Below are 27,366 nucleotides of genomic sequence, written 5' to 3' on the forward strand. Positions count from 1 at the left end.
GTGGCCCTGCCCGTATGGATGTTCCTGGTGTCTGAAGCATCTTTGGTCACTGGAGCTTGTTGGCCTCATGCCTTTCCTGGGGGTTTCTGACAGAGGGGAACCCAGCTTCTGACCAGTGCAGTCTGGATTATGTCTCCTAGTAGTGGTCATGGTAAGGGACAGGAGGCTGCAGGGGCACTGAGGAGTGCTGATAGGGAGGCTGACTGAACTGTCTGTGCCCCTCCCCAGCAGCCCTCCTGTGGCAGGGGGCTCCTTTTTGCCCTGCTAAACAGCTGTAAGACTTGTTTTTGATCAGTCAATAGCCTTAAGTGGTGAAAGGGAGGAAAGCTGGTAGAAATCCAGCTGTTTTTACATCCTCTACCTTTCTTGGCCTTCTTTAAAGAATATCTGTCCCTAGATAAGGCCTTTTTAGTCTCTTCCTTCTCGGCTTCCAACCACTCCTTCATATCTCTGCCCTCTCCCTCCTTTTCCACCTACCTGTCCTCCTGTGTCTTTGCTGCCTTATGGCAGTGTCCTTCTCTCCTCCTTGCTCACCTGTCCTTATCCTAGCCCTTCCCAAGGAATAGGCCTCCCTGAGGTTGCTGAGAGGAGCATTGACTTCAAGGGGCCTCACTGCTGATGATCCATATCCGTGAAACCAGATCTTCCCTGGGGCTGGGCTGGGGCCTGCCTGTGGACACCTCCAATCTCTTTCCACCCTCCCTCCCTTCTCTGCCCAGTGGAGACCTTTGTTAAGGAGGACCTCCTGGAGGGCACACTTCTTCCCTCCTGAGGAGGCCCTGGAGGTCTACTCCAGCCACCCTGGCCCCCTTGGGACTTTATCAAGGGGTTTGTCACAGATAGGTCTCCTGAATCTCCTGCCATGGGTGAGCCCTTGTGTTCAGTGGCGTAGGGAGCTGACCCCTCTGAAGCTGGACTAGGTGGGAGAGGGCTTGGGCGGTCACAGCATGCAGCCCTCATGGGTGCAGCCTTTTCCTCTGCAGCTTCTCAGGCTTCTCAGCCTTCAGGTGCGTAGACTCCTCACAGGACATTGTTGATACTACTCCTCCTGCAAACTTCTCTAACCCTGGGGGTTTTGTCTTTTTGTTCTTTCTCTGACTTCTCTGTTTCCAACCTTCTCTCATAAATGTTGATGCTCACCACAAATCTTTCCTGGACCACTGCTCTCCATGTAATCTCTATCCCTGAGGCTGACCTGTGAACTGAACCCTTAACTCTCCCAGATAAAAATATCTAGACTTATCTGAATTGAACCCATGCTCCGACCCATCTCCTGATGTCTCTTGGACCCCCAGCCCCACCACCAACTCCACAGAACCAAACCCAACCTCATAATTTTGCCATTTCACTCCCCATTCTCCACCCACCAATTGGCTTCTCTCGCTGGATCCCCCATTTCAGTCAAAAGACCACTCCTCCCTAGACCTCAAGTTAGAATACTCCTGCTGAACCTTCCCTCCATCTCCCCCCATGGACTATCTCTTGGGCCATTGCCTTATTCTCGCTGTTTCTCTATCTCTACCATCTCCTTGACGCAGAGCCAGAGCACTCCCTTGTTTGAAAACCTTTCAGTAGAAGGGCCCTGCTCTCCTGGCCCTTCCCATTTTACTCTGAATTTCCCTGTAGTCCAGGTAGTTCAGCACACATGATGACAGCCAGGAGCTGTTCCAGGGACTGGGAGAGCACTGCTGTACACCTGCTGTGCCTGCCCTGCCCTGCCACTCAGCATGCTCTGACTTGCCCCTGGGCCTTTGTGTGTGCTGCCCCTCTGCCTCGCTTGCCCTTTCACCTTGTGGAGAACAGCCTGTCCTTTGAGACCTGGCTTACGTGTCTCCTCATCCTCAGAGCTGGCTCAGACTCCTCCTGCCCCTCCGCCAGCCCGGGGGAGTGTGTCCTGCAGTGATTCGTTTGCACGTCTGTCTCCCCTCTAGATGGGAGGCCCCCCAGAGGATTGGATCCCTGTCTGATTCACTTTTTTAAAAATTTATTTTACTTAAATATTGAAGACATATTTATAAAGAATGTAAACATACTTATAAAATATGTATAAGATGTAAAGGACAACAATGCACTAAACACCTGTGGGCCTGCCTTCCGTTGTAAGAGACATGATCCGCTCCTACCATCAATCCCTATCACGGGGCCTGGAACTATTTCCAGGGGTCAGTAAACATTTGTGAATGACTGAATGCCTGAATGAATGAATGTGGTTTTCTCCGTAAGTCTCTCAGCGTTACTGGGCAAACTCTAGGTAAAGTGGTCCTAACTAAATCATGTCGCTGCCCTAACTCAGCCCCACTCTGGAAGCTTGCTGTACCGCTCACATGTCTTTCTATTTACTTTGCATGTGCTTACTGAGTACCCACCTCGTGCCAAGCATGATGCTGGGTCCTGGGCTACAGTGGGGAGCAAAGTGTCAGAGACCTCTTCCTAGGGAGCTTCCACTTCAACAGCTCCTCAGAAAAAGGAAAAAATAATCCACAGAACGCAGATTGCAGTGCTTCCCACCCCTCTCCAGCCTCACTGTGCTCCCCTAGAGAGGCAGTGTCGACAGTGGTTAAGGACATGGACAAATGGCTTTGATATTCGAATCCCAGCTCCACCACTTGCAAGTCATAATGGCTTTGCAAGTTACTTAACTTCTATATGTGGCAGTTTCCTTGTCTGTGAAATAGGCAAAATGGATCCTGCCCCGTGGATTTGCTACGAGGCTTAAAGGAGTTAATATGTGACAGGTGCTTCGCACATAGTGAGGCTCATGGTGAGGGTTCGGTTGGCACTACCACCGCTGTGGCCAGCAGAGTATTCTGTGTGGTGGGGCTAGGGGTGCAGCCAGCAGCTGCAGAGGATTCCAAATGTCGTTCCTGTAGTCCTCTCTGGCATGAGATCAGATCCAGGGAAGGGCCAAGTGCCATGCCAGGTACATGCCATGTTTCCTCAGCTCTAACACAATTTGGGGCCACATTTTACTGTTCTGAGTTATGACATACCTACAGTCCACCCATTCAGGAAACACATATTGAGTGTCCAGTGTGTGCCAGGCGCTGTACTAGGCTCTGGGACACAGCCCACACAGAGTTCCTGCCCACACAGAGCTGGCAATCTTATGCAGGGATCACAGAGGATACACAAAGCAATACATATGTTGTATAATGCGTTAGAAAGTATTCAGTGCCAAGGAGAATAAAGAGGCAGGAGGGATAGAAGCGGCATTTTAAATAGAGTGGCCAGAGAAGTGTCCCTGCAAAGATGCCACCAGAGCAAAGACTTGAGAGAATGCAAGTGCCAGCAGCAGGAACAGAGATGCAAATGCCCAAAGGCAAGAATGGGCCTAGCATAAGGGAAGTGGAGGGAGGGAGAGAGAGAATAGTAGGAGATGAGGCCAGAGGGAAAGGGGCTGAATCTCCTGGGTTCTCATGGGCCATCGTAAAGCCTCTGGCTTTTCCACTGGGAGGGAAAGGAAGCCGTTGGAGGGTTTAAGCAGAGGAGGAAGTGATCTGACTTATGTATGTAAAGGATTATCTTGGCTGCTGTGTAGAGAAGACCATAGAGGGGCAAGTGGAAGAAGCCAGGCTTGTGCAGAACTGAAAAAAGAGGGGACAGTGGCTTGAACCAGGTGAAGAAAGGAGGGAATGGGAGTGACCAGACTCTGAAGCTAACAAGATTTACTGATGATTGGTGTAGGATGAGAGAAGAAGGCAGTCAGAGATGACTTCAAGAGGAAGACTGCGAGAAACATATCTAGGGAAGATCAGGGGCTCAGCTTGGACCTGTCGATTTTGAGATGCCTGTAAGACACCTCAGTGAAGGTGTACAGTTGGCTGTTAGACAAGTAGGGGGGTTAGAGGAGAGGTCTGGGCCAGAGATACACAGTTGGTAGTTGTCAGTGGGAAATAAGATTTAAATCCTTAAGTCTAGGTGGGCCTTCAGACTCAGGGATTGTGTGTACTCAGAGAAGCTAATTTGCGCAAAGACTGAGTCCCTCCAATGTAAGAAGTGGGGCTCTGGGATTGGGAGATGGGGAAGAACATGCAAAAGAGTTTAGAAAGGTGTGGCCAGGAGGGAGGAGGAAACCCAGGAGAAGGTGGTGCTCGGGAAGGCAAGTGGAGAACTTACGTCAGGAAGGAGGGAGTACTCAGCAGTATCAATTGCTGCTGCTGAGCAAGTGAGATGGGGAACTGAGACGTGACTGTCGGATTTAATAACGTGGCCAGTGAGGCCTTTGGTGACTGTGATCTGAGCAATTTCTGTGGAATGGTGGGCAAAAGCCAGGTTGGATTGGGTTGAGAGGAAGGAAGGAGAGGAGCAGGAGGTAGTGAGTGGAGACAGTTCTTTCAATGAGTTTTGCTGTAAAGAGAAGCAGAGAAATGGGATAGTAGCTGAAGGAGGAAGTGGGTCAAAGTTCTTTTTCTTTTTAGGATGGGAGAAGCATGTTTGTTTGGTAATTGAAATAATCCAGTACAGAGGGGAAAATGGATGATGAAGGAGAGGGCAGAATTTGTGGAGGTGAGAAGTGGGCCTTGGGAACAGGAGACAGGCAGACATTGGGGGACAGACGTCAAGAGGCCATGAATGTGCCAGTTCCCTTCCAGCAGCTCCCACTTTCTCAGTGAGATGACAAGCTGGTTGTTAGTGACAGTGAAGAGAGGGAGGGACATGTCAGAGGCTTGAAGATCAAGGAGAAGGTATGAAGAACCATCCCAGAGGACGGGAGCATGAAGGGATCGCAGACATGTATTGCGATTGCCAGGTGTCACCTGTAGCCTGTGGGTGATGTGTGGACGCACAGGCCTGTACAGGGAGCCTTCCCCTTCAGTGCAGACTTGGCTGGGCGCATTGTTTGTTTGTTCACTGTCACCACGGCTCAGTTGAAAGTTAACAAATTTGGGTCCCAACTGTCATATTAAATGTCCCCCAAAGACTTATTGTAATTCAACATTGAATTAAAAAGTCACTGTGTATACACAAGATTGCCTGTCACATATCAGGCAACACAAATACAGTAGAAATTGCTAAATTTCTCAGAACCCACAGACCTTGTATAGCCTGGGAAGGAGCTGCAGTCCCTTTACATGTTATAAAGCCTTCTCCATAACTTCTGATTAGCTTTCAAGCTTTTAAATTCCGGCTCCAAATAATTAATGTAAAAAATGAAACTATGAATTTAACCAAGTGGGAATATTTCTTTACGGTACAAAAAGACTAGAAATAAGTCTACTGAAAGACCCTAGAGCCTAGGTTCTGAGTGTGGGCCGTAGAGGCTGTGGCCACCACCGTACTGGCCCTCATAGCTGGTGGCAAAATGGCCCAGAGGGGCTGGACTTAGACTCTGGTTATCCTGCTGAAGAAGAAAGTGGCATGTCTATGGACTGGATGGGTGGATGTATGTTGTTGGTTGATGAAAAAAATGTTTGATGGACATTTAGTAGTGCTGCTTTTTTCTGGAAGAGTCTTTATTAGACCAAGAGTGTGATTTTCCACCAGCAGTTCCTCAGAAGGGAGGAAGAACTGCAGAGTGTCTTGGAGTGGGCTTCTTATCTCCCCTCTGAAATGGCTTGTCTCAGGACATCCTACCAACTGGCTCCTGAATCTTTTTGGCAAGCAGATGGCCTTCATTTAGGGGCAGCAAACTTAGAATCCCCTCCTGTCGGTCAAACCCTACAAGGACTGGGAGCACTGGAGCAGAAGGGGCCAGGGCAAGCTCCCCCGCAGGCAGCTGTGGCCGGGCCTCCGCAGTGGATCTCAGCCAGTCGGCCCTGTCTCTTGGGTGCCGTTATCCACCCAGATGAATGCAGACTGGAGCAAGCATAGAATTTCTGTGAGAAGAAGAAATATAGAGCACTGCCTTTGGCTTTTTGTGCTCAGCTTCTTTTATTAGAAAAGGAAAATTGGCAGGAATGAACTTAAGTTGGGTCAAGAGGAATATAAGGGAATTGAGTTTAGATTGATGGTTTGCCTTCTACCTCATTGAACTACTCAACTCTGCTGGCTCCTCTGCCACTGGGCCAGGTCAGGATGGATATGGGGGTCAGGCACATCGGACCTCCCTCAGTTGTTTCTCAAGGGCTGGATCCTAGAACTCCAACCCCACCCAGCCTTGCACAAGTGGAAAAGTAACATTTCACCCATCTTGATGGACTGGGTCTGGCATCAGGCCTGCTGGAGGACTGCCAGAAGGAAGGCTTCTTTGTCCCTGCTGGAGATGGCATTAACTAGGCATTGGGGTGCCTCCCCTACCCATCTCCAACAAGCCAGACCTGCCAGGGTGATAGCTTTGAATGTGAGCTGCATATTGGAATCACCTAAGGAGGAAAAAATACTAATGCTGGGATCCTGCCCAGCAGGATGCTGGTGCCCCCACACTTTCTGATGTAATTTGTCTGGGGTACAATCTGAGAGTCAGAAATTTAAAAATTACCCTAGGTGTTTCTAATGTATGGTTTTGGAGCCTTGGTACTCAACGTGTGGTCCGCAGACCATAGTATAGGTATCACCTTAGTGATTCTTAAAAATGCAGACCTCTTTGCAGACATACGGAATCAGAATCTGTACTTTATCAGGATGTAAGAGGGGACACTCGTGATCCTACCACATGGCCAGGTGCTGAGGGTTGAAGTGGAAGATGCTTGTCAGGGCTCAGCACAGGGCACAGTCAGCACTCAGCAAATGGTAGCCGTGATGATGCCCTTGGGCAGGAAGAAGAGGGTGGTGATGGGCTTGGCAGGTTCACCTAGCTTGGTAGAGACCTCTGCAGCCTGCTTCTCTAAGATGTATCTCTAACACAGTGATTTTCAATGTCATTTCAGCGTTTCCAGGAGACTGGACCCCAAGGAGCCCCTGGGTAGCCAGAGAGCAGCTTCCCCAACCCCGAAGCAGGCTTCTGCTACTGCTCCCGGCCGTGAGAGCCCCCAGGAGACGAGGGCACAGGGCCCAGCATGCCAGGAGACTGATGGCCCCCGCAGGACGCTGCAGGTAGACAGCAGGACGCAGAGATCAGGGCGGTCCCCCTCTGTGTCACCGGACAGAGGCAGCACCCCCACATCACCCTACTCCGTCCCCCAGATCGCCCCCCTTCCTAGCAGCACTCTGTGTCCCATATGTAAGACTTCGGACCTCACGTCGACTCCCAGCCAGCCAAACTTCAACACCTGCACCCAGTGTCACAACAAGGTCTGCAACCAGTGTGGGTTCAATCCCAACCCTCACCTCAGCCAGGTAACCACCTCTGCGGCGGCTCCCCCCACCTGCCTTCCCATGCTTTCCCTGTTCCCTTCCTCTCTTTCACCAACTCTCTTCTCCTCATTTGGAGGAAATGGTAGTCATTTCCCTTGGCCACCTGCATCTGTGTCTTCCTGGAGGTTATATCCTGGCTCTAAGATGTGGTAGCAGAGAACAAGGCCTGGCCCCAGATCTCCTGAGGGATTCCTGCACCTCCTGAGAGCTTGGGCAGAGTCCCAGAGTAGAAGATACTTTCTTACCTGGTCGAAGTTTGACCTAGAAAAATGGCCTTAGAGAAGGCCAAAGATGATCTTATGGACAACTTTTGCCAAATGGATGCTCATTTGGAGAGGGCCATGGGCGGCTGCAGGACCCAAAGGGAGGCAAATTTCCCTGGCCCTAGGCCAGCCTCTCTCCCTTACATTGGGCCCTGGAGGGGGATGCTTGTGAGAGGAGCAAGGTTTTAGGGCAGCCAGGAAACTGCCTTCCAGGTGAGCTCTGGGAAGCTCCTCCTCTGGGATTCAGTTCCAGTTAGCTGGGGCCTGAGGTGGTAGAGCAGCTACCCATCCCCAGAGAAACAACCTTGGGGTAAAGTAGAGACCCAGGCAGGGGGGCAAGCATTCACAATGGGTGACAGTGTCCTATGCTCACCAAGAGGCCACTGTAGGGCCATTTCTATGAAATTGGCCTCCTTTCTGCCCCAGAGGACCCTGGCTTTGTTCAGGATGCTTTGAGTTGCTGTGAGATGCTCAGCCAAGCCCCTAGAATCTCTCTTTGGTGACCTGGAGCTGGCTGCTCCAATTTATTAGCCAAGCTGGGGCCATGCCTTTGAAATGAACTGAGCAGGTTTGCTGGCTTCCTCCTTCTCCTCTGGGGTAACCCATGGAAGTCTCTGGTTGCCCCCCAGGGCTCTGCCCTTGAACAGGATGGAGAGTGGCTGACTGCAGGCACAGGCATGGCTGCCTCTGGGATTACCAGCAGCAGGAGCCATTTGGACCACGTGGGTGGGGGGACAAGTGAGAATAATTGTTCACAGGTTGGGGTCTATTTGTGACATGAGGTGCTGTGGGTGTGGGACGTGTGGTTTGTGAGAGGTAAGTGTGAGATTCCGAGGAAGGAGCTGTCGGTGTGGGGAGATGACTCAGTGCATTTGGAGTTGCTCCTGGAGTGTGGGGGCTTCCTGAGGAGGCACGCACACTCGTGATTATTACATCTATGATTAGAAATGGGCCCATCCCGGCACTGATCAGTTAGGTAAGTGTTTGCTCTCCAGTATTTAGAACAGTGTGATTAAAGCCAGGGAAGCTTACCTGTGTGTTTTTGTCAGCAAGAAGCCAGAAGCACCTGGCCTCACAGGAACAGGGAGGCTTGGCAGGCCGAGATGAGAGATGCCGCTGTGGGGCATCCCCCCTTGTTCGGGCCTTGCCCCTCTGGGTTCCAGCCTCCCTGAGATGCTCCCTCGAGCTGCAGGACCTGAACAACTCTGGGTGGGGTGGGCAGAGATCAAGGGAGAGCCACACATGGTGGCACCAGTTTGCTGGTGGGCATACCAGTCCTTGCCACACAACAGGCTCCCCCAAGCCTAGGACCTTCGATGAGGTGGGAAGAGAGCCAGACTTTGTGCCTGGAAAAACAGCAGAGTGGGAGGGCCTTGGCGACACTCAGTCCATCTGCCTCATCGTACTGGGAGGAAGCCAAGGCTCAGGGCCAACAGAAAAGGGGCCTCAAACTTACTGCAGATTCACAATGTTTGGTGAAGAGCAGGCCTCCTGGCCAGGTACTGTAAACACATGCTGGGCTGGACAAATGCAATGGTTCTTTGCTATGAGACTTCTCAGGGCCTTCAGCATCCTGATGGGCACCGTGGAGCTCCAAAACAGGGCTGTATCTGGCAACCTGTTCCAGATTTTCTTTCACAGAACATTAGGAGCTGCTGTTTCATGGCATCCAGTTTGGGAAATGCTGACCTAGTCCGTTCTCCAGGTTCTCACCTGGTGGATGCCCTTTTCTGCCAGGGTCTCCAAGCAGAACTTTTCTTCTCCAGGGTTGGCTTTCAGTGGTATTCCTGTCAAGGAAAAAGAACCTCAGCACATTTTCCTGAGGGGCTGGCAGAGCCTGATTCTTGAGTCAGGGAAGTTGCCCTTTGTCACTTTGCTAAGAGCCGATTCACCTCCCTGGTCATGCTTCCACATAATGAGAAAACAAGTTTGCTCTGACCCTGGTCAGACCACATCTGTTCTGGCACCTCTAAGTAGATGTTATTTTGGCCAAGAAGGCTGTTTCTAGGATTGCCCTGGTGTCTCTGGGCTGTTCTCCTGCCTGGCCTGAGGTTCTGGGCAGTGCAAGGGGCTGGTTCTGAAGTCAAGTGTGTCTAGATGTGAGGGGCTCTGGCAGAGTGACCTTTACCAGGACACCCAGCTCCAGGACTTGCTTCCTTTTTCAGTTTCTCACTTCCCAGGAGGGGTACCCAGCTAGAGTGAAAAAGGGTGGGGAGACTGCTGGTCCCAGCACAGATGCACTGGAGACACTGGCCATGGGGAGCATCATGGGGACCCTGTCTGGATGTGTGGGGTTGTGCCTGAAACTGCTAATGTGGTAATGCTGAGCTCTGGTTGAAGATGCCTGGGTCCTGCATCCTGCCTCGAAGGTCACCAAAGCCTCATCAGGCCATGTCAGCAGGACGCAATGCTCCCCAGCTTCCCACTGACAGAGGGAGGGATATAGCAGTCCTGGAGAGGGGCAAGGGCCACACAAGTGACATGGAGGGTTTCAAGGCCTCTCTGAGACCGCTAATGAAGCTGCTCTTGAATCTTTGGAAATGCGACCATGGAAAATGGACCTTTTTTCATGTGTGTCACAAGTAGAGAATCACTGGCTGGTTTATAACTCAAGTTGCAGCACAGATTAGGAGTGTGATAGAACTGTTGTGTTGAATGGCTGCCTGAGGACAAATGAGCAGAGAGGCAGGAAAGGACTGGCACTACTGGGCCAGTGGTCACTGGAACTGGGTATTTTTAGTTTTCTATCTCATGCCATCTTTCAGGGTCTTATTACTTTATCTGGGTCCTGCAGAAACAGCAAACCAAGTCTGGAGATAAGAATCACATAGGTAGAATAGTCAGCCACATTTGACCAGAGCAGTATCTGAGATCTGGAATCACTGCTTTTCTGGCTGGTAGACTCAAGCTTCTTCTGTCACCCCAAGGCTGCTGGATGGGTACTACACACACAGACATGGCACTTGCTGTTCTGCTCATGCCCAGGTTGGCCAGCTCTTGAGGCTGTGATGCCTCGAGACGAGGATGCCTGCCCACATACTTTGCTGGGTTTCTGAGTGCCTGGAGCACATTGAAATTCTGTGGAAGTTGGGGAAGGAGATCAGAGCACCCTCTGTTTATAGAAAAGGAGACCAAGTCTTGGGAAGTCTTGGCTTGTTCTGAGTCACTCTGGAACAAAAGAGCTGGGGACACAGAACCAGTGGCTAGGTCTCCAGTTTCCCCCCAGGGACTCCCAGCCCCATTTTCCCCATCCAAAGTCCATTTTTGCTCAGGCATGAGCATGAGGATGGGTTGGAACAAACAGGGCTATCCCAGCCACTCTTCATGATGGAGGCCGTTTTTTCTGGGTGTTCTCTAGTCCTGGTAGCTCTGGGCAGGTGAATAATTTAACCTATTTGAAACCATAGCAAAAGACTAGGGGTTTCCTTGTGGGGTCTGAACATTTCTCACCACCCACAAGAGACCCGCCTTGTGAGGATGCGCTGACCAGGAGGCCAGAGGTGTTAGCAGTTAAGCCCATTTGGTGCCCAGTGATGGAGAGAAGGCAGGAAGATTGTTCTCCTCTTTTCTCCCTGGGTGTAGGTTATTAGACAAGTACCGTAAACTTCCTGAATGTCAGATTTCTTTAAAGGAGAAGCAGGGGTCCAGGAACCAGCCTCAGTGGCTTTGCTGATGCCCCAAACCTGTGCAGGCCTGTTAGCCCCTCCTCTTTGCTCTTCAATGACTCAACATTCAGGCCTGCCACCCCTTTCTCTTCCAGGAGGGAGGCCCTTGTTGCACTCATCAGGCCCCTATTCTGATAGCTGGGGGTAGGAGACAAAGTGTGGCCATGAGCCGGCTGGGTGGAGGGTGGGAAGGCGAGGTTGAGGAGGGCAGTGGGAGTGGGAATGAACTGCTGGACAATATGAACAGTGGCCTGGGGCAGGCATAGCCCATCTCTGCCAGTCCTTTCAGAGGCCTCCCTGCCCTGCTCAGAGCAGCCCAGCAGCACATCCTGGCCTGGAACTCTCCAGATGTGAGTCTGTCCTCACCCTAGGAGCAGCATCGTAGGAGTGAGTGCTGTGCAGAGGCAGGACTGACTGCATGCCTATGCTTCCAGGTTGGATCAGCAGAATCCTCCCAGAGCAACACCTAAAGTGAGGCTGCAGCCTACACCTGGGAGGTCCACCATCTGCCTCAGTGGAGAGCAGCAACAGGGCTGCCACCCCATCCCTAGCCTTCCAGATCCAGGCAGCCCATCTGCCTCCCACCTCCCTTGCTCTAGTCAGAATTGCTTATAAGCCCCTCTAAGAAAACTACAGAAGAGTGATCATGGTCTTTCCTTGCCTGTTCCAAGGTCTGGACTTGGCTGAGACCAAGCCAAGGATGTTTAATTCACTGTGCCCACCCCTCATCCCCACTCCATTGGCAAGACTTGGGCTTAGGCACTTACCCAGGGTGGGTGGTGTGGAGAAGGGAGGGAGACAACGCAGTGGCCACAGGTGTCTTCCTCTTCTGCCTGCATCCCACTCCTTTCCGGCAAGGGCTGGGGCACCAGATGGCCTGGGGGTGGTGCTGTGAGTGCAGCACAGATCCCTCTGCTGTAACCACTAGCCTTGCCCCCTTCCCTCTCTTCCCTCCTGGCCACACTGCTGCCTGGGCTAGTGAGGAATGAGGAGCAGGTATTAGAAGGACATGGATCAGCAGTGGGCTGAGGAGAGGCAAAGGTGTCCTTCCTGGGCCCAGGAGGAAGTAATATCTGCACATGTGCCCAGTCTTCTCATCTCCACCTCCACACAAAATGGAAGTGGATCTCCAGGTGGAAAGCCCTTTGGGAGGCCTTTCTCCCACTGTATGTCTAGTCCTTGGAGTAAGTCCAGTCTTCCCGCAGTAGCCACATTGACCCAAACAATCTCCGAGTCAATAGGGAAAAGCCCCCCAACCTTCAGTCAGCCCTGGGCAGCCAGCCCTGCTGCCAGTCCATGCTCCCAGGAGATGGGACCCTTGGCCTCCTTGCTTGGACCACCGTGGGCTGGAGGCCAGAGCCACTGGGCACATGCGGAAGAGACGGCTGTGCAGGAGGGGGAGCTGTTTCATAGCTGGAGCCATCAGGCGTGGCACTCTAACTTTTAGCTATGAAAGGGGGCTGTAAAGTTATCTAAGAATGAATGTAAAATTAATCTGAAACAGAGAATATGAAATTTTATTCCTAAAACACCTGCTTTTATGTGTGAGGGCAAAAGAAACAGAATGAAAAGAGAATAGAGTAAAAATGATAGAGGAAAAGAGAAATAAATAAAGTGGGAACAAGGAAAAAGGACAGAGAGGAGAGGCAGGAAGGGAGATAATGGAGAAAGCCAGAGGCAGGAAGAGGCAGAGAACAAGGAAAGCTCAGGAAAGTAACCAGTTGCTGCCTGGTAACCTGTTGGTTCTGCTCTTCCTACTATTTAGCTCAGCCTTTGGCCCGGGCAGCCCTGTTTGTATCCACTCAGTCAGAGGGTGGCCCTCTCCCTTCTTCTCATCCTTTCCTCCCTCCACAACTGCTTTTCGAGTCCTTATGATAAGCCAGGAACTGTCCTCAACACTGGAGAATCAGGCAGAGCTGAAGCAGATGTGTTGCTCAACCCTGTGGAGCCTGCAGGCCAGTGGGAGAGGCAGCCCTTCCACCAATAACCACACAAGCAAACACACAGTCACAGCTGGGGGTCAGGGCTGAGGTGGACCAGGAGGAAGGCTGGAGGGGCTTGCTGTGATGCCGTGACAAGACTCTAGGAGGCTTCTACAAGGAGGGCCCATTAGGCTACAGGAGGTTAGACTGAAACTGAACCATAGACAGGTGGAGGCTGGGAAGGCCTGAGGGGAAGTGTGTGGTCCGTGCCGGGGCCTGGGAGCAAGCCAGGGCCAGGGTGGCTGGGGTGCCATAAGCCAGGACCAGAGGGCATGCAGATCCTGTTGGAGTCTCTAGATGTGATTTCAAGGGTTTTGGAAGGTGGCAGTGGGAAGTTCAGATGTGCATTTAAAAACACCTCTTTGGGGCAGGCCCCGTGGCTTAGCGGTTAAGTGCGCGCGCTCCGCTGCTGGCGGCCCGGGTTTGTTCCCGGGAGCACACCACCGCACTGCTTCTCTGGCCATGCTGAGGCCGCGTCCCACATACAACAACTAGAAGGATGTGCAGCTATGACCTACAACTATCTGCTGGGGCTTTGGGGGAAAAAATAAATAAATAAAATTTTAAAAAATAAATAAATAAATAAAAAATAAAAACACCTCTTTGGAAATAGATAATGGTGATGGTTGCACAACATTAGGAATGTAATTAATGCTGCTGAATTGTACACTTAAAAATGGTTAAAATGGCCAATTTTATGTTTATTTTACACACACATGTCTCTCTTTCTCTCTCTCTCTAATATATATTAATATATATATGTGTGTGTGTGTGTGTTAATATATATATAAACAACAACAACACACATACCCCCTCTGGCTGCTGTGTGGAGAATAGCCCACAGGGGATGGGTTCCAGAAGCAGGCTGGGGCTGGACTAGTGGTGACAGATTCCTGGTGTACTTTGGAGGATAGACAGACAGACATGTATTGGACACACGGGGTAGGGGATAGAGATGGAGAATTTTTCTGTTTGAGCTATGTCAAGTTGGAGGTGCCTGTGGGCACCCAAGTGGAGTCCAATAGGCTGACAAATCTAAGACCCTGGTGTGTGGCAGGCAGGTCAGGGCTGGAGATGTTTGAGGTTCACAGGCATATATTGACATCAGTATACTTCCCACTAAACACTTCTGCAAGCATATCATTAACTAGAGATCAGTATTTGTTTAAGGCTTTTTTTTTTAGGTAAAATTTACATAGAATGAAATGTACAAAGTGTAAGTGTACCATTCAGCGAGCTTTGACAAAAGCACACACCTGTGTCACCCAAACCCCTCTATCAAGATAGACAACATCCCCATCACCACAAAAGTCCCTTCAGGCCCCATCCCTGTCCATCCTCGCCCCTCCACCAGAGACAACTGCTGCTCTGATTTTTATCCACCATAGACGAGTTCTGCCTATTCCAGAACTTCATATAAATGGAATCCTACAGAATGTACTCTTCTGTATAAGGCTTCTTTCACTCAGCACAGTGTCTTTTGAGGATCATCATGTGGACAACTCGAGAAGCTTGGCTGAGGAGAGGAGAGAGCACAGGCAGCAACTTGGAAAGGTGTGCAGACAGGAGAGGGTTTTTGAAAAGCAGGAGACAATGGCACTGTCTGAGTTCTGAGAGGAAAGGGATTCCTAGGGATGTGGGAGATGGGGTGTGATTGAAGGAGTAGGGCCCCTGAAGAGGCAAGTCTAGATCCTGAGTGTGGAGGAGCATCCTGTTTTGTGGCTCCTCTTTAAGATGTTGGAAGCGGGGCTATCATTTGAGCCAGAAGACAGGGGAAGGTGACAGGCAGGGAGGGGGACAGGAGAAATTGAACTAGCTATTGTGGAGAAAGGCTCCCTAGAGAGATGGAGTGAGTTAACCAGGCAGCTGTGAGGGCCCAGGAGAGATTAGGACATAAGTTAATTTACAATGGAGCCCATTTGCTTGGTGCCCATTCAGCTGTCTGGGTGTAGGCCTGGAGAAAAAGGTATGTAGTTGGGTCTAGTTCTGAAGCAGACACAGGTCAAGAGAGTACAGAGTGTGACTGGAATGACAGACCATAGATTTGGCTGGGGAGGAAGAGATGTGAGGGCAAAGGGCCCATGGAGGAACAGAAAGCAGAGGCTCAGTGTTGGGGTCTCCAGGAAGTCCAAGCACTGCTACAGTGGGGAGGCCTGGGAAATGACCTAGAAGGCTGGAGGAGGACAGGCACAGGGGCGATTTTGGAGCAGATGCAGTTTGGGGTGACGGTGAGTTTGAGGTGAGGCTGAAGGATAGAAGTGTCGGGTGGGTCAGTCGAGTGTCTGCCATCTGCGGTTGACTTGGGAGTCAGTTCAGTGGAAGTCTGGGAGGCAAGGGCCAAGGACTTTTGAGAACTAGGACCTGGAAGGCTACAGCAGCCAGGAGGGGAGTAGGGTGGAGAAGCAAGGGCTGAGCCCCAAGGGCCCCAGGGATTTTAAAGAGAGGGTGAGGCATTGCCACATTCTGAAGTCCAGGGAGTGCAACCTCTCCTGAAGAGATCAACTGGGGACTAAGAGGAGTGTGTAGGGGAGTTGGCTTGGACATAGGCAGGAGATTTTACAGGGAACTGGGAGGGAGGGGAGGCTGTCCAGGGCAGGGTTGGGGGAGTTGAGGGGTATCAGGAGGTGGAGAGGCGATGTGTCTAGTGATCAGCAAGGGGATGGATTCTCTCCCTTTCGTGGAGCTCCAGGCCAGTAAGGCCTTCCAACCCCAGGCAACAATTAGTTTCAGCCTCCGCTCCCCCAGTCCTGGCCTCAGATGCTGGACAGGTTCCCAGGGCTTCCCTCAGGGTCTCGATCTGATGAGATCAGCACAGGCCTCCCCTGTGGGCCATGCCGGGCTGAGCCAGCTGTGGATCAATGTGCCCTGCCCTATGGGACCCTGTGGTGCCTGCCCCTAAGCCTGAGGCCAGCCAGCTGACAGGTGAAGCAGATTGTTGAGGGACTTGGGACAGCTGGATGCTGGTAAGGCAGGTGATGTATCCAATGCCATGGGCAGTGCGAGGGCACAGGCCAGCCCTGACTCCCTCACCTGGCCCACCCTTGTCCAAGGGCTACAGTGGGATATGTGCCTCCTGTGGAGGCCTGGCCAGTGACTCACAGCCCGGAAGAGCATGGAGTCACACTGGCCACTGGGGCCCTCCAAGGAACCTCTGGATTTGGCACCAGCAGGGAGAGTTCATTTATAAGCTGTTTCTGTGATGTTTCAGCTTGTACCAAAATGGAAAAAAAAGGATGAATGTGGCATCAGGCATGATGTCGCTGCAGACTGATCCGAGGCACTGAATGCTCGCTCTCCCAGGGAGGGCTGGGCCTCAGAGATAAGCTGCTGCTCTCTGCAGACAGGCAGGCTAAGTGACATCTGCAAGTCTCCTTCTTTCTTGCTGGTGGGGTGGTGGGAAGGGAGAGTGGAAAGAGAACCTGTTACTGCTGGGGGCCCTCAGAGCTTCCTGGCCGCCAAGAGGTGACAGTGAGGCAGGTTCTACCCCAGGAGCAGAAGCAGGTTCCCTGGGCAGCATGCTTTGGGGCCAGACATGGCAAGCAAGGCTGGATCCCACTCTCTGAGGCTAAAACACAGGGTGGCAGGCTTAAGTACCACCAGTATCCCCATGGAAAAGAATGTGGAAGCTCCTAGGAACTGCCCCCACTCCCCTCCCTGCCCCAGAGCCCAGTGGACAGAGCGTCAGGGAGTGACCACTGCAGACAGATCATGGCTGGCTGTTCATTCAGCTTGTGGTTCACAGAGCCCCAGCCTCGTCCCCAGGCTTCTGGATCCTTGGTGGGCAGTGCCACCTTAGCCACCCTGCTGCATACTGAACAGTTTGAGGAGAAAGTCCCTTCACAGCCTCAGAGCCCATAAGGCCCTGCCTTTCTGAATCCCCAGCAGGCTCCTGGCAGAGCGGGCAGTGGCTCCTTATGGGAAGCCACTTTCCTGTAGCTTCTGCTTCCCCCATACCCAAATCACCTCTTGGCCTGCACACCACACTGAACCTTCCCATCCTTACTGCCGCCCAGGCCCCCACTGGGCTAGGGTACATGGGTATCCATGGAGGCCACCACCAGCCTTCTGAGATGGTGGGATAGCCTTCCTTGCTGGCAAGAAGGGTCAGCTTGACAAAAGCTAGTGTCTGGCAGAGCCATCCGCCTCAGGGTAGTCCTCAGAAGTCCCCTCAGCTCCACCTCTGGCTCTTGGGATGTGAGGTGTGTGGCTGGTGGCCTGCCCATCTCTTGGCCATGTGTCAGGTTAGGCTCATGGAGGTATTGGACAGCAGGACCCTGAGAGGTTTCCTGTCACACTGGTAGAAGGCCATCCCTCTCATTCTGGTGGGCAGCTCCTTGGGTGCCAAGGAGCCATAGTCACTGTCTACTGCTGAGGAAGGCTCTCACTGCTGCTAGTCCCAGGGCCAGGGGAGTCTGCCACAGGCCTGGCCGTGCATACACAGCCTAGGTGGGCAGATGGGCTGGGGGTGCAGAGCTCTCTCTCTCCCTACCCAGTGGACAGCCTCCATCTCCTTAACACGGGGATGAGGACTTTGGAGTAGGGAGGAAAAGGCTGGGGATGTGCCCCCTAGCAATTTCCTAGGGATCTGTGGGGGAGGCAGAGAGAGGGCAGTCTTGCTGGGTTCAGAGAGCTCCCTCAGCCAGTGTCCTCTTGGGAGGCCTTGTGTGCTGGCCCTATCTGCCTGGGCCTGAGCCTGGGAGTGGCTGGGGGAGGGCGCGGTCAAGGCTCCTCACCAACTGGGAGACGCTGGATAGAAATAGCTGCGCCCATCTGGGCGATGAGTCACTGAGGGGCGTTTCAACTGTTTCTTGGAGAGGTTCTATTTTAAGTGAGACGCCTGTGATGGGGTGATGGGGGCTGGGTGATGGGGGCTGCGTAAAGGAAGGTTCTGGTGGTGAGTGCAGCAGTTTTAGCACATGCCCTTGTTCAACCCTGTCCAGAACCCAAGGAAGGGTCACCCTGAAGTCCCGGGATAAGGAGCCTTACCTCCCAGATCCCTCTTTTCAGGAAGTCCCACCTCAGGGCATGCTGCAGCCTGCAGGTGCACAACACAGATAGGACCCTGGATGTGGGCTGGGCACCCCCCACAGGAACTGAATTTGTGGCTGCCGTCCTGGGGCAGAGCCTGGGCCTCCCCTCAGGAGAGTAATCCCCTCCCAAGGTCCCTCTGAGGATAAGCAGAAACGGCTTGCCCTTGGGAACTCCCACTTTGCCCACTTTGATGGGAGTAAGCCCCCTACAAGAGTGACACTTCTACAGGGGTCTTTGGACTGAGCTCCAGGGACACAAATTGTTTCCTCTGTGGCTTTCTCTGTCCAAATGTAGACAAAGCTGTCTTGGGTCTTAAAAAAACATCTGAATGAATTAACAGTTCTCAGCTGGGGGCTTGGCTTTACACCCCAGTGCTTTGGCATCACTGTTCTTAGGGTTTCCAGAGCTGGGCTTGGTCTTTGAGGGCTCTGCTAGTGTTTTGCATAGGCAACATCTAGACCCATGACTTGACCTGCCTGGGGCTGAGTGGCCTTCAGAAGAGGCAGGAATGCACAAGGCACCTGGCTCCAGGCTATGGATCATAAGTTGCGCAGGGCTGTCAGGACTCGTCTTGCCAGCAGCACCACTTCCTAGCTAGGTAACTGTGAGCATGTCACTAAATCATATTGGTTTTCTCTACTGTGCAGACAAAATAAGAGAATGCCTGTGAATATTTCCTGTGTGGTACTGGGCACAAGAAGGTACTCACCAAAGTGCAGTGTTCTCCCCTCCTCAGATGCTGCTCTTGGGCTTCTGGGCAAGACAGCCGAGCCTAGGTGCCCCAACTGGCAAGTCAACCTCAGTAGCAGCAGCAGCACAGCCCTGTGGCCTCAAGGCAGAGAGCAGGGCTGGAGGCACCCCTGAGGGTGGACAGAGGGACTTTCTGCCCCAGGGGCCAGACTAGACCTTTCCCTGGTGACTGGGCCACCACGGTGCTTTCAAAGCCTCTGGCTGCTACCATAGATGGAGCAGCCTTGGCCTCCAGCCTCGGCTCTGGTTGAGAAGGAGGAGTCCCCTCCGCGAAGCACTAAATCTCCAATCTCGTGACTTCCTCCTTGTAGGAGCTGTGCCCCCTATTAATGGGTTGTCAGGAGTAATCCCACAAGCAAGCTTCTCTGGAATGAGCCCTGCTCTGTGCCACACACTGTGTACAGTCCTGAGAACACCTCCACTAGGGCTCACAGGCCAGGTGCGGAGACAACCAAGTGAACAAATGAGCAGATACTTTGGGAAAGAATAAGTACAGTGAAGAAAACAAACTGGGTGATTAGATACAGAGTGCCTGGGAGGTATTTTAGATTGTGTGGCCAGGGAGGGCCTTGATGGGGAAGTGATACTTGATCTGAGACCTGCACAGCTAGTTGGGCTCAGGGCAGAGGGAAGAGTGAGTGCCTAGGCCCTGGTACAGAAATGAGCTTGGAGGACCACTTGGCAGAACAGGAGGCTTGTGTGTTTGGGGTGAGACAGCTAAGGGGAGATGGCAGGAAAGGAGGCCAGAGAGAGAGGTGGGCTAGGATAGAGCACGAGGCTGGTAAAGAGTCCCCATGGTAAGCCTAATGGGATTCCACTAGAGGGGTTGAGCCTGTAAGTGATATGCTCTGATTTATATGTAGATTTTTTGGAGGAAAAAAATGTTATTGGCTCACATAACTGGGAAGTCCAAGGGTAGACTTGAGGCATAGCTGAATCCAGGGCATTAAATGAAATCATCAGATCTGCTCCTTTCTCCTTGTCTTGGCCCCTCTTCTGACTGTTTATTGACTTCACTCTTAGTCTGTCTCTGCATGTTGGGAAAGAAGACTACTGACCACTCTAAGGCTACATCCTTCTGACGAGTAATCCAAAAGGAAGAAAGACCCTCTTCTCCTCTTGTTCAGTTACCAAGTACCCGGGAAGGGCTGTGATTGTTCCTGTTTGCAAGGTCACATGCCCATCCCTGCACCCCTAGCTGAAACCAGCAATTGGCCCAACCTGAGTCATGTGCTCACTTTACTCGGGGCAGAGTCTGTGACAGAGAGAAGCTACATGTCTATCCGTGAAGAGCAATACATGTCTTGTTTGTTCTGGAGGCACAAATTATCCCATTTCCTTTAAAAATTTGTCTTCCTTAAGGAAAATAAAAAGGCTTATTTCATTCTCTTTACACCATCATTTACACTGTATTACTCTGCTCTCAAGATTTTTCACATATGTCTTGTCTCCTCAGCTCCTCTAAGCTCCTGCAGGACAGGAATCATGGTTTCTTTTTATTTTTTGTGCCTATCTCTCCCATCTGTTACTCTTCACTTATGTACTCATTCTGCAAGTTTTTATTGAATACCTATTGCATACCGGGCACTGTGCTAGGGCCATGCTTTCTCTCCTGATTTACGTTTCAAAGGATTGCTCTGGCTGCTGTGTGGAAATGGCCTGCAGGGGGCAGCAGGGGAAAGAGAGTGACTAGTTGGACGCTGTTGGGTCAGCCACCCAGGAGGATGGTAGCATGGATTGGTGAGGCGGGACATGGAGATGGAGTGATGTACACAGATCTGAGGTATAGCCAGTGGGCAGTGGGGAGGACTTTTGAGCTGGAGGGTCTGGCAGGCAGTGGGTTGTGGTGTGGAGTGGGGAGTGTGTGATTGCCTTTGCTCTGTTCCACATATCTGGCAGCTCCTTGAGGGTAGGGCAGGGCCATCTGCCCCTTCAGCCCTGCCCCCTGGCAGCCTAGAATCCTGAGCAGGGCTTGCTACTCCTGCCTGTGCTAAGAGTCAGCCTTGGCTGCTGTGAGGCCTGCAATGACTTGGGCCCTGGGTGCCACCAGTCCTGACCACCCTGCTGACCATGATGCTTCCTCCTCAGGTGAAGGAGTGGCTCTGTCTGAACTGCCAGATGCAGAGGGCTCTAGGGATGGACATGACCACTGCACCTCGTTCCAAGAGCCAGCAGCAGCTGCACTCCCCAGCCCTGTCTCCTACCCACTCCCCAGCTAAACAGCCCCTGGGGAAGCCGGAGCAAGAGAGATCGCAGGGCCCAGGGGGACCACAGTCTGGCCCCCACCAGGCTCAGACAGCCAGGGCCACTTCAGTGCCGGGGCCTGCCCAAGCAGCTGCCCCTCCAGAGGTGGGGAGGGTGCCTCCTCAGCTCCCTTTCCCCATCAAGCCTTCCACATCTGAGACCAGGCCACCTGCTGGAGAGGCCATGGCCAAAAGTGCCACCACAGTGCCCTCTGGGCCTGGTGCTGCTGAGCAGACCCAGGAGGGCCTCACTGGGAAGCTCTTTGGCCTCGGTGCATCGCTCCTGACCCAGGCAAGCACCCTCATGTCTGTGCAGCCCGAGGCCGACCCCCAGGGCCAAGCTGCCCCCAGCAAGGGGCCGCCCAAGATCATCTTCAGTGATGCCAGCAAGGAGCCTGGCCCAAGACCCCCAGGCTCAGGGGCCGGGCCTGGGCCAGCACCTGGAGCCAAAACTGAGCCTGGAGCTAGAACAGGTCCTGGACCAGGGCCTGGAGGCCCGGCGAGAACTGGGGGAACAACCAGTCCAAAGCATGGCAGAGCAGAACACCAAGCAGTGTCCAAGGCTACTGCCAAGCCAAAGACCATGCCGAAGGAAAGGGCCACCTGCCCACTGTGCCAAGCCGAGCTCAACGTGGGCAGCAAGGGCCCAGCCAACTATAACACCTGTACCACCTGCAAGCTCCAGGTGTGTAACCTGTGTGGTTTCAACCCAACGCCCCACCTGGTGGAGGTAAGAGAGCTGGACCAAGCATGTTCCCTTGGGCCTTGGTGAGGGGCCAAGGCCTGGGATAACGCGGGGCACGGGAGCCAGAAAGAGCTGCAGAGAGCTAGATCTGCCGCAACCACGGGGCTGCCCCTACACATCTAATGCTGCAGAGGGTCTGTGCTCCCTTTTCTGCTCCTGCCCCAGGCCCTCCTTCCACTCAGAGAACTAACTGGCTCAGTGGATGGGGTAATGATGCCCGCTGCCTCTGACTGGCTGACCAGTGCCCTGAGGCTGGTCCCAGAGGTAGCCAGGCTTAGGAGGCCCTGAACTGGCCTACCTATTCCCAGCTGTCATGGACATGGTCCTGATGAAAGATGCCAGGCCCCCCTGCTCAGGTAGGAAGAACCTGAGGTCCCACCCTGCCCTCGGCCTGTGTCCCTTACAGGGGATTGAAAGGCTATTAGGCAGAGGGCTGTTCTCCTGTGCCCAGGGCGGGGCAGAGGCTTTCTCACAGTGGGGCAGGCCACGTCCCACTGTCCATGCGCTAGCCCAGCCAGGTGGTATCCTCCTTCCATCCCCTTTTCTGAGGTCATGGTTTTGATGTCTACTTGTCAAAGCCGTAGCCTTTGGTCCACATATTTTCCCTTGGCTGGGCCTGGCTCTCCTTGGGGTTCCTTGTGGGGATACTCAGAGATGCTCTTCTTACCCAAAGGAAAGTTTGAGGGCCTGCTGGAGTTGAGGCCTCTCTCTCTGCAGTCCCTGCTCCAGGGAAGGGTTTTGGGCACTGTGCAGAGCTAGGTGGAATGGAACAGGAGGCCCAGTGTTCTCTTGAAGCTTGGAGCCCAGCCTGGGAGGCTCAGAAGGTGCCGAGGTACCCTGACAGAGCTGGACCAGCCTGGGCCTGGAGGCTGCTTCTGCTCCTCTCCTTACCCACTCTGCCCTGCTCAGGGCCATCCATGTGAACCTTACCCTTCGCTGCCTTGGGCATAGCTGGTGTGTCCCCTTCCTTGGGGTCTGTGTTTAGCTCCTCTTGGCAGGTGGATGTATCCCCACCTGTGTTATGTCAGGAGATGGTCAAGCCAAGTCCCCTCCTCCTGCACACAGGCAGCCACCTGAGCCCTTGGGGCTCCTGGGCTGAGCCCTGTACCGCCAATGGTGGGGCCGTGCGGTGGAGTGCAGACCACTGCTGGCCCAGGGTGGGACAACAGAGGAGGGCATGGTGTTTCCATGGTCTCTATGGCACCTTGTTCTGACTTGCCTTGGGCCAGGTGTCCATGGGAGCTTCCCAGTGTGATGACAAAGACTGCTTTGGCTGCCACAGGTCATATTTTCCAGCATGCAGGGAGGGGCAGCCTAAGCAAGACAAGTAACCTCCTTACATGATGCCCATGTGGCTCTCCAAGCCCCACACTGCCACTTGCCTAAGCCCTAGGTCTAGTGGCTCACTGGAGGACAGCTGGCCTGGCTGACTGGGTGGGGAGGGGGCACCAAGGGGTCACCACAGGACCAGAGGAGCTCCAGTCCGGAGACTGCCAGGCATGTGCTCGCTGCCAGTTGGGTGGGGTGCCCCGATGCTGAGGGACTGTGAACCCCGTTGGATTACTGAGCTGGCCCAGCGTGGAGGACCCTTGTCCCCGAAAGACCTCCTGGCCCACCTTTCTTCATTAAGCAGGATGTGCACAGAGGGGAGAGGAAAACTGTCTTTGTCCAGGAGAGTAAATGTTCCTGACAGCTCCTTTCAGCAGCCCCTGGGCCAGGCCAAGGGAAGTGCTGATTTAGCTGAAACAGAAGTGTCTCATTCACGTGCTGTCTCTGGATGAGCGTTTGGATTCTAATCTAAGCCTCTCATTAGCTGCTTGGTTCTCGTCTTTCTGGACCCCGGAGCTTCTGCTTCTTGGCCAGCATTGCCCCCTGCCCTCCACGTCCTGCTGTCTCCATTCCTGCCCCGCTGCTGCCTCCTTGGTCAGGACCACCCTGGCTTCCACAGGATCTGATGGGTTCCATGGGCCTGATGGCACAGCTGCTGGACGTCCTGGTCCTAGCTCCTCCCCACCCCAGGCCCTCTGCTTCCCTGCCTCCTGCTCCTAATAACGGTCAGAGGATGGCCCAGCTTCGCTGACTCCTTTCTCCTCATGGCTCTGCCTATTAATGCTGCTGTCCCCAGAGGGCCTATGGCTGCTCCTGGGGAAGGCGTGGATGGGCAGCCATGATGCCCCTTCCCATGGTTCCCACCCCAAAGAGCAGAGACCATGCCACCATCTACCATCAGAGACACAAGCTGGCAGCCTGGGGTCATCCTCAACTCCCCATCTCTCACTTCAGCATCTACTCCAGGGACAAAGTCCTGCTGGCTCTGCCTCCCCACTGTCACTAGAACCTGGCCTCTCCTCTTCATCCCTGCAGCCACAGCCCTACTTCAAGCCCTTATCCTTCCTCACTCAGACAATGACCAAAACCTTCTTGTGCTCTGTCTGCCTTGGGTCTTTCAAGGGGCTGGTGGGGCAGCGCTAGGGCTTGGTGTGTCCCTCTTCCTCTCCCTCCCCACTAGCATTGTTGCTTTTCTTCACTGAGGCCCTTAACCAGGCCATAGGCCGTCTTTGATCTCACCTCAGTGAATGGCCACTTGGCATTTAGAGCAATTTTGTGCTTCCCTGTGACCTACTTTGTGTGTTTTTGGTTAGAGGCTCCTGATTTCTCAACAGGTGCCACAGACACATCCTGCCTTGGGAGTGAGGTGGCAGGGCCTGCAGGTCTTTCTCTAGGTCCAAGGGGTAGGTCTGCCCTGGCTGTCTCTCCCACACCTTGCTTGACTGAGGCCAGCCCACCAGGCTTGGGATGACCATGCTGTCTCTGTGCACAGTATGAAGGAGGGATGGACCAGGGAAGCCCCACTGCTAGCTCCCCACGGGCCTCTTAGACCTGCTTTGGCTCCAGAGAAAAGATGGAGCTTTGGCTCCATCTGAGGCCAGAGCCTGTCTGGGCTGCCAGAGCCTGTCTGGGCTGCCAGGTTGGCAATTTTCCTCAACATCTCTGAGCTGTAAAAATCTTTTTACCTTCTTTCTAGACAGGGAGTCCAGAGCATACAATGGAGGAGGCAATAAAACCAGATCCTTTTTCCCTTTGAAATTTCCTCTGAAAAAATTACCAAAGTGCTATTTAGTGAGTCATTTCATAAGTAAGAGTTGTTGATTCCAAATTTTTTACCTATTTATCTTTTTGAAGGATAATAATACCCTCTGGGTTAATTTTTAATTGGCCTTCAGTTCAAAATAGAGTTTGTGAAGAAATTAGTGGAATTGGAATTGTTATAGTAACACTGCCAGTTTCTCATCTTATTATAATGACAAAATACCAGCTGTGCCCTTGAGAAGTCAGGGCTCCCTGGGCAAAGGAGCTAGCACCTGTGATATGTGGGCTTGGGTTGGGTTTATTTGGGGAAGGGGCTGTGGCAGGGGCGTCAGCTAGCCTCGGGCTTCCTCTGGGCATAGTGATCTCAGGGAGCCCTGTCTCCTCCCATGTAGAATGTGAGTGATAGTACTCCTTCTTAGGTTTCTGTGAGAGCCAGGTGAGATGCCATACCTCAGATACTTTTGGAAGGTCCACACACAGTCAGCCCTCAAGCCAGGAGATTGGAACCAGAGTGTCCTAAAAGAGTCTCTGTGTGGGGAAAAAAGAGTCCCCACCAGCCCCTGACCATCTGGGTATGAATCAACCCTGTGGCCAGTGCAAGATCTTGGTCCCATGAGGGACGCCCCACAGGGAATAAACACATTTGGTACTGGAGCATGAAGGGAACGCAGCCCGGTCATAAAGGCACATGTTGGGATATCAGGTAGGATTCCTTTTATTGGAGGCAGAGGCCCAGAAAAGAGGAGCTTAAGCATGTCCGGGGACAGGGAGGGGCAGGGTCACAGAGTCAGGAGAGGAACAGCAGCACCAGTGATGGCCACACCTGTGGTCCAGTGTCTGAGTCTGGGGCTTTTTACCTCTGGGCATTCTTTTCTCTGGAGTTCTCATTCATTGCCTTCTGGTCTGGCAGTGGGGCTAGGAGGTATGTTGGGCCAGGCAGCTGGCCATCGGGTGTCAGTTGGGCTGGTGTCACTGTAACCAGACTGACACTTAGGCCAGCTGCACATATAAAGAGATTGTGTTCTGCAGGATCATTCAGACGATGGCAGATGCCATCGCATGGGAGGCATGCCCAGCTTCCAGGCAGCCTCACTGGGCCCCTTTGGCCCGTGAGGCATAGTAGCCAGTGGTCCTGGAAAGCAGCAGGTCTTACCCTCCTGTGGGGTGCCCCACCAACTCTCTCAGACAACTCACTTCCCCTTCCCCTCACCGAATTCACCTGGCTCCATCTGATGGTATGCGCACCACACCTCCCACCTTTAGGTGCTGATTGCCATTGGGGGACTCCTACCTTCCTGTCCCCGGAAGGGAACTGGACAGAGGGAGGCAAGGCAGAAGTGGTCATCAGAGACTTCTCAGGTCCCAGATCATACCCTGCCCACTTGCAAAAGGGAACAGGCAAAGAGGACGGCAGGCAGCAGCTCCCCAAGGGCTGGGGCTGGGTGGGGGAGAATATGAAAGAGAATGTGCAAGTGAATGAATGAATGAGGGAATAAACACTAAAGGAGGAGAATGAATGAATGAACAAGTGAGGAGAAGAACAGGGAATGAATGAGCAGGGGCACGGGTGGGGAGCATGTTGAGGGGGCAGAGATGAGAGCAGAGTGAATAAAGAAATCGAGGCCTCTGTTAGTAGCTGTGTTTCAGTCCCCAGGCACAGAGATTCTGCGAGGCCTGCCTCCCACCCCATCCCCATTCCCCAGAAGACTTGGCCCTGGGCCAGGTATCCCTTGGCTCCACCCCTACTGGCCTCAATGCCCTGTACCCTTCTCCCCCTACCCCCAGAGGCCTGGGGAAGGGCCTCTGGCAGCCAGGCCAGGGGGTTATTTTTAGCTCTTACCTCACGTGCCTCCTCCTGCCTGCCCCTCCTCCCTTTCTCACTGCCTGCTATAACAGGCCAGGAGCAAGAGGGCTGACTGGGCAGCCCCTTCTGCAGCCTGGCTGCCTCCGTGAGTAAGCGTGGGAAGGAACAAAGCCCCAGGGAGCCTGTGACCACAGGTGATATACTCTACTGAGGGCTGGGCCTCTGGGCTCAGGTAAGCAGGCCACTGCCGGGGCTGGCTCTGAGCCCTTGGCATTAGGTCTGCCTCCCCCATCCAGGCCATCCTTCCAAGGTACCCTTCATTTGCTTCCTTTGGACTGTTGCTTCTGGGGTGGGATCTGCAGGCCAGAGGTATGGGTCAGAGGTTTGCCAAGCCACCAAGGTGAGCCAGGGCAGATGACATAACCTTGAGAGGCAAACCTGGGATGGCTGTGTGCAGGGACCCAAGGTGAGGTCAGGGCAATATTGCCTCGTGCCAGCCCCCTCTCTGGGCCCAGATCCTAACCCCATCATGCTGATCCTGGGGCTGAAGAAGGGGCTGT

At 53.2% G+C, this 27,366-nt stretch overlaps 1 protein-coding gene across 1 annotated transcript in view; it reads left to right on the top strand.

The window, feature by feature from the left end:
• The first annotated feature begins 6,592 nt into the window (after nt 1-6,592).
• The window catches only part of BSN (bassoon presynaptic cytomatrix protein), a 40,796-nt gene continuing 20,022 nt past the window's right edge, over nt 6,593-27,366 (top strand). Inside the window, exons 1-3 of the mRNA XM_058567682.1 lie at nt 6,593-6,600; nt 6,807-7,215; nt 21,013-21,897. Of these exons, the coding sequence (XP_058423665.1) occupies nt 6,593-6,600; nt 6,807-7,215; nt 21,013-21,897 (1,302 nt within the window). The remainder of the gene's footprint in view (nt 6,601-6,806; nt 7,216-21,012; nt 21,898-27,366) is intronic.

Source organism: Diceros bicornis, chromosome 2, assembly GCF_020826845.1.
Source record: "Diceros bicornis minor isolate mBicDic1 chromosome 2, mDicBic1.mat.cur, whole genome shotgun sequence".
Lineage (NCBI taxonomy): Eukaryota > Metazoa > Chordata > Mammalia > Perissodactyla > Rhinocerotidae > Diceros > Diceros bicornis.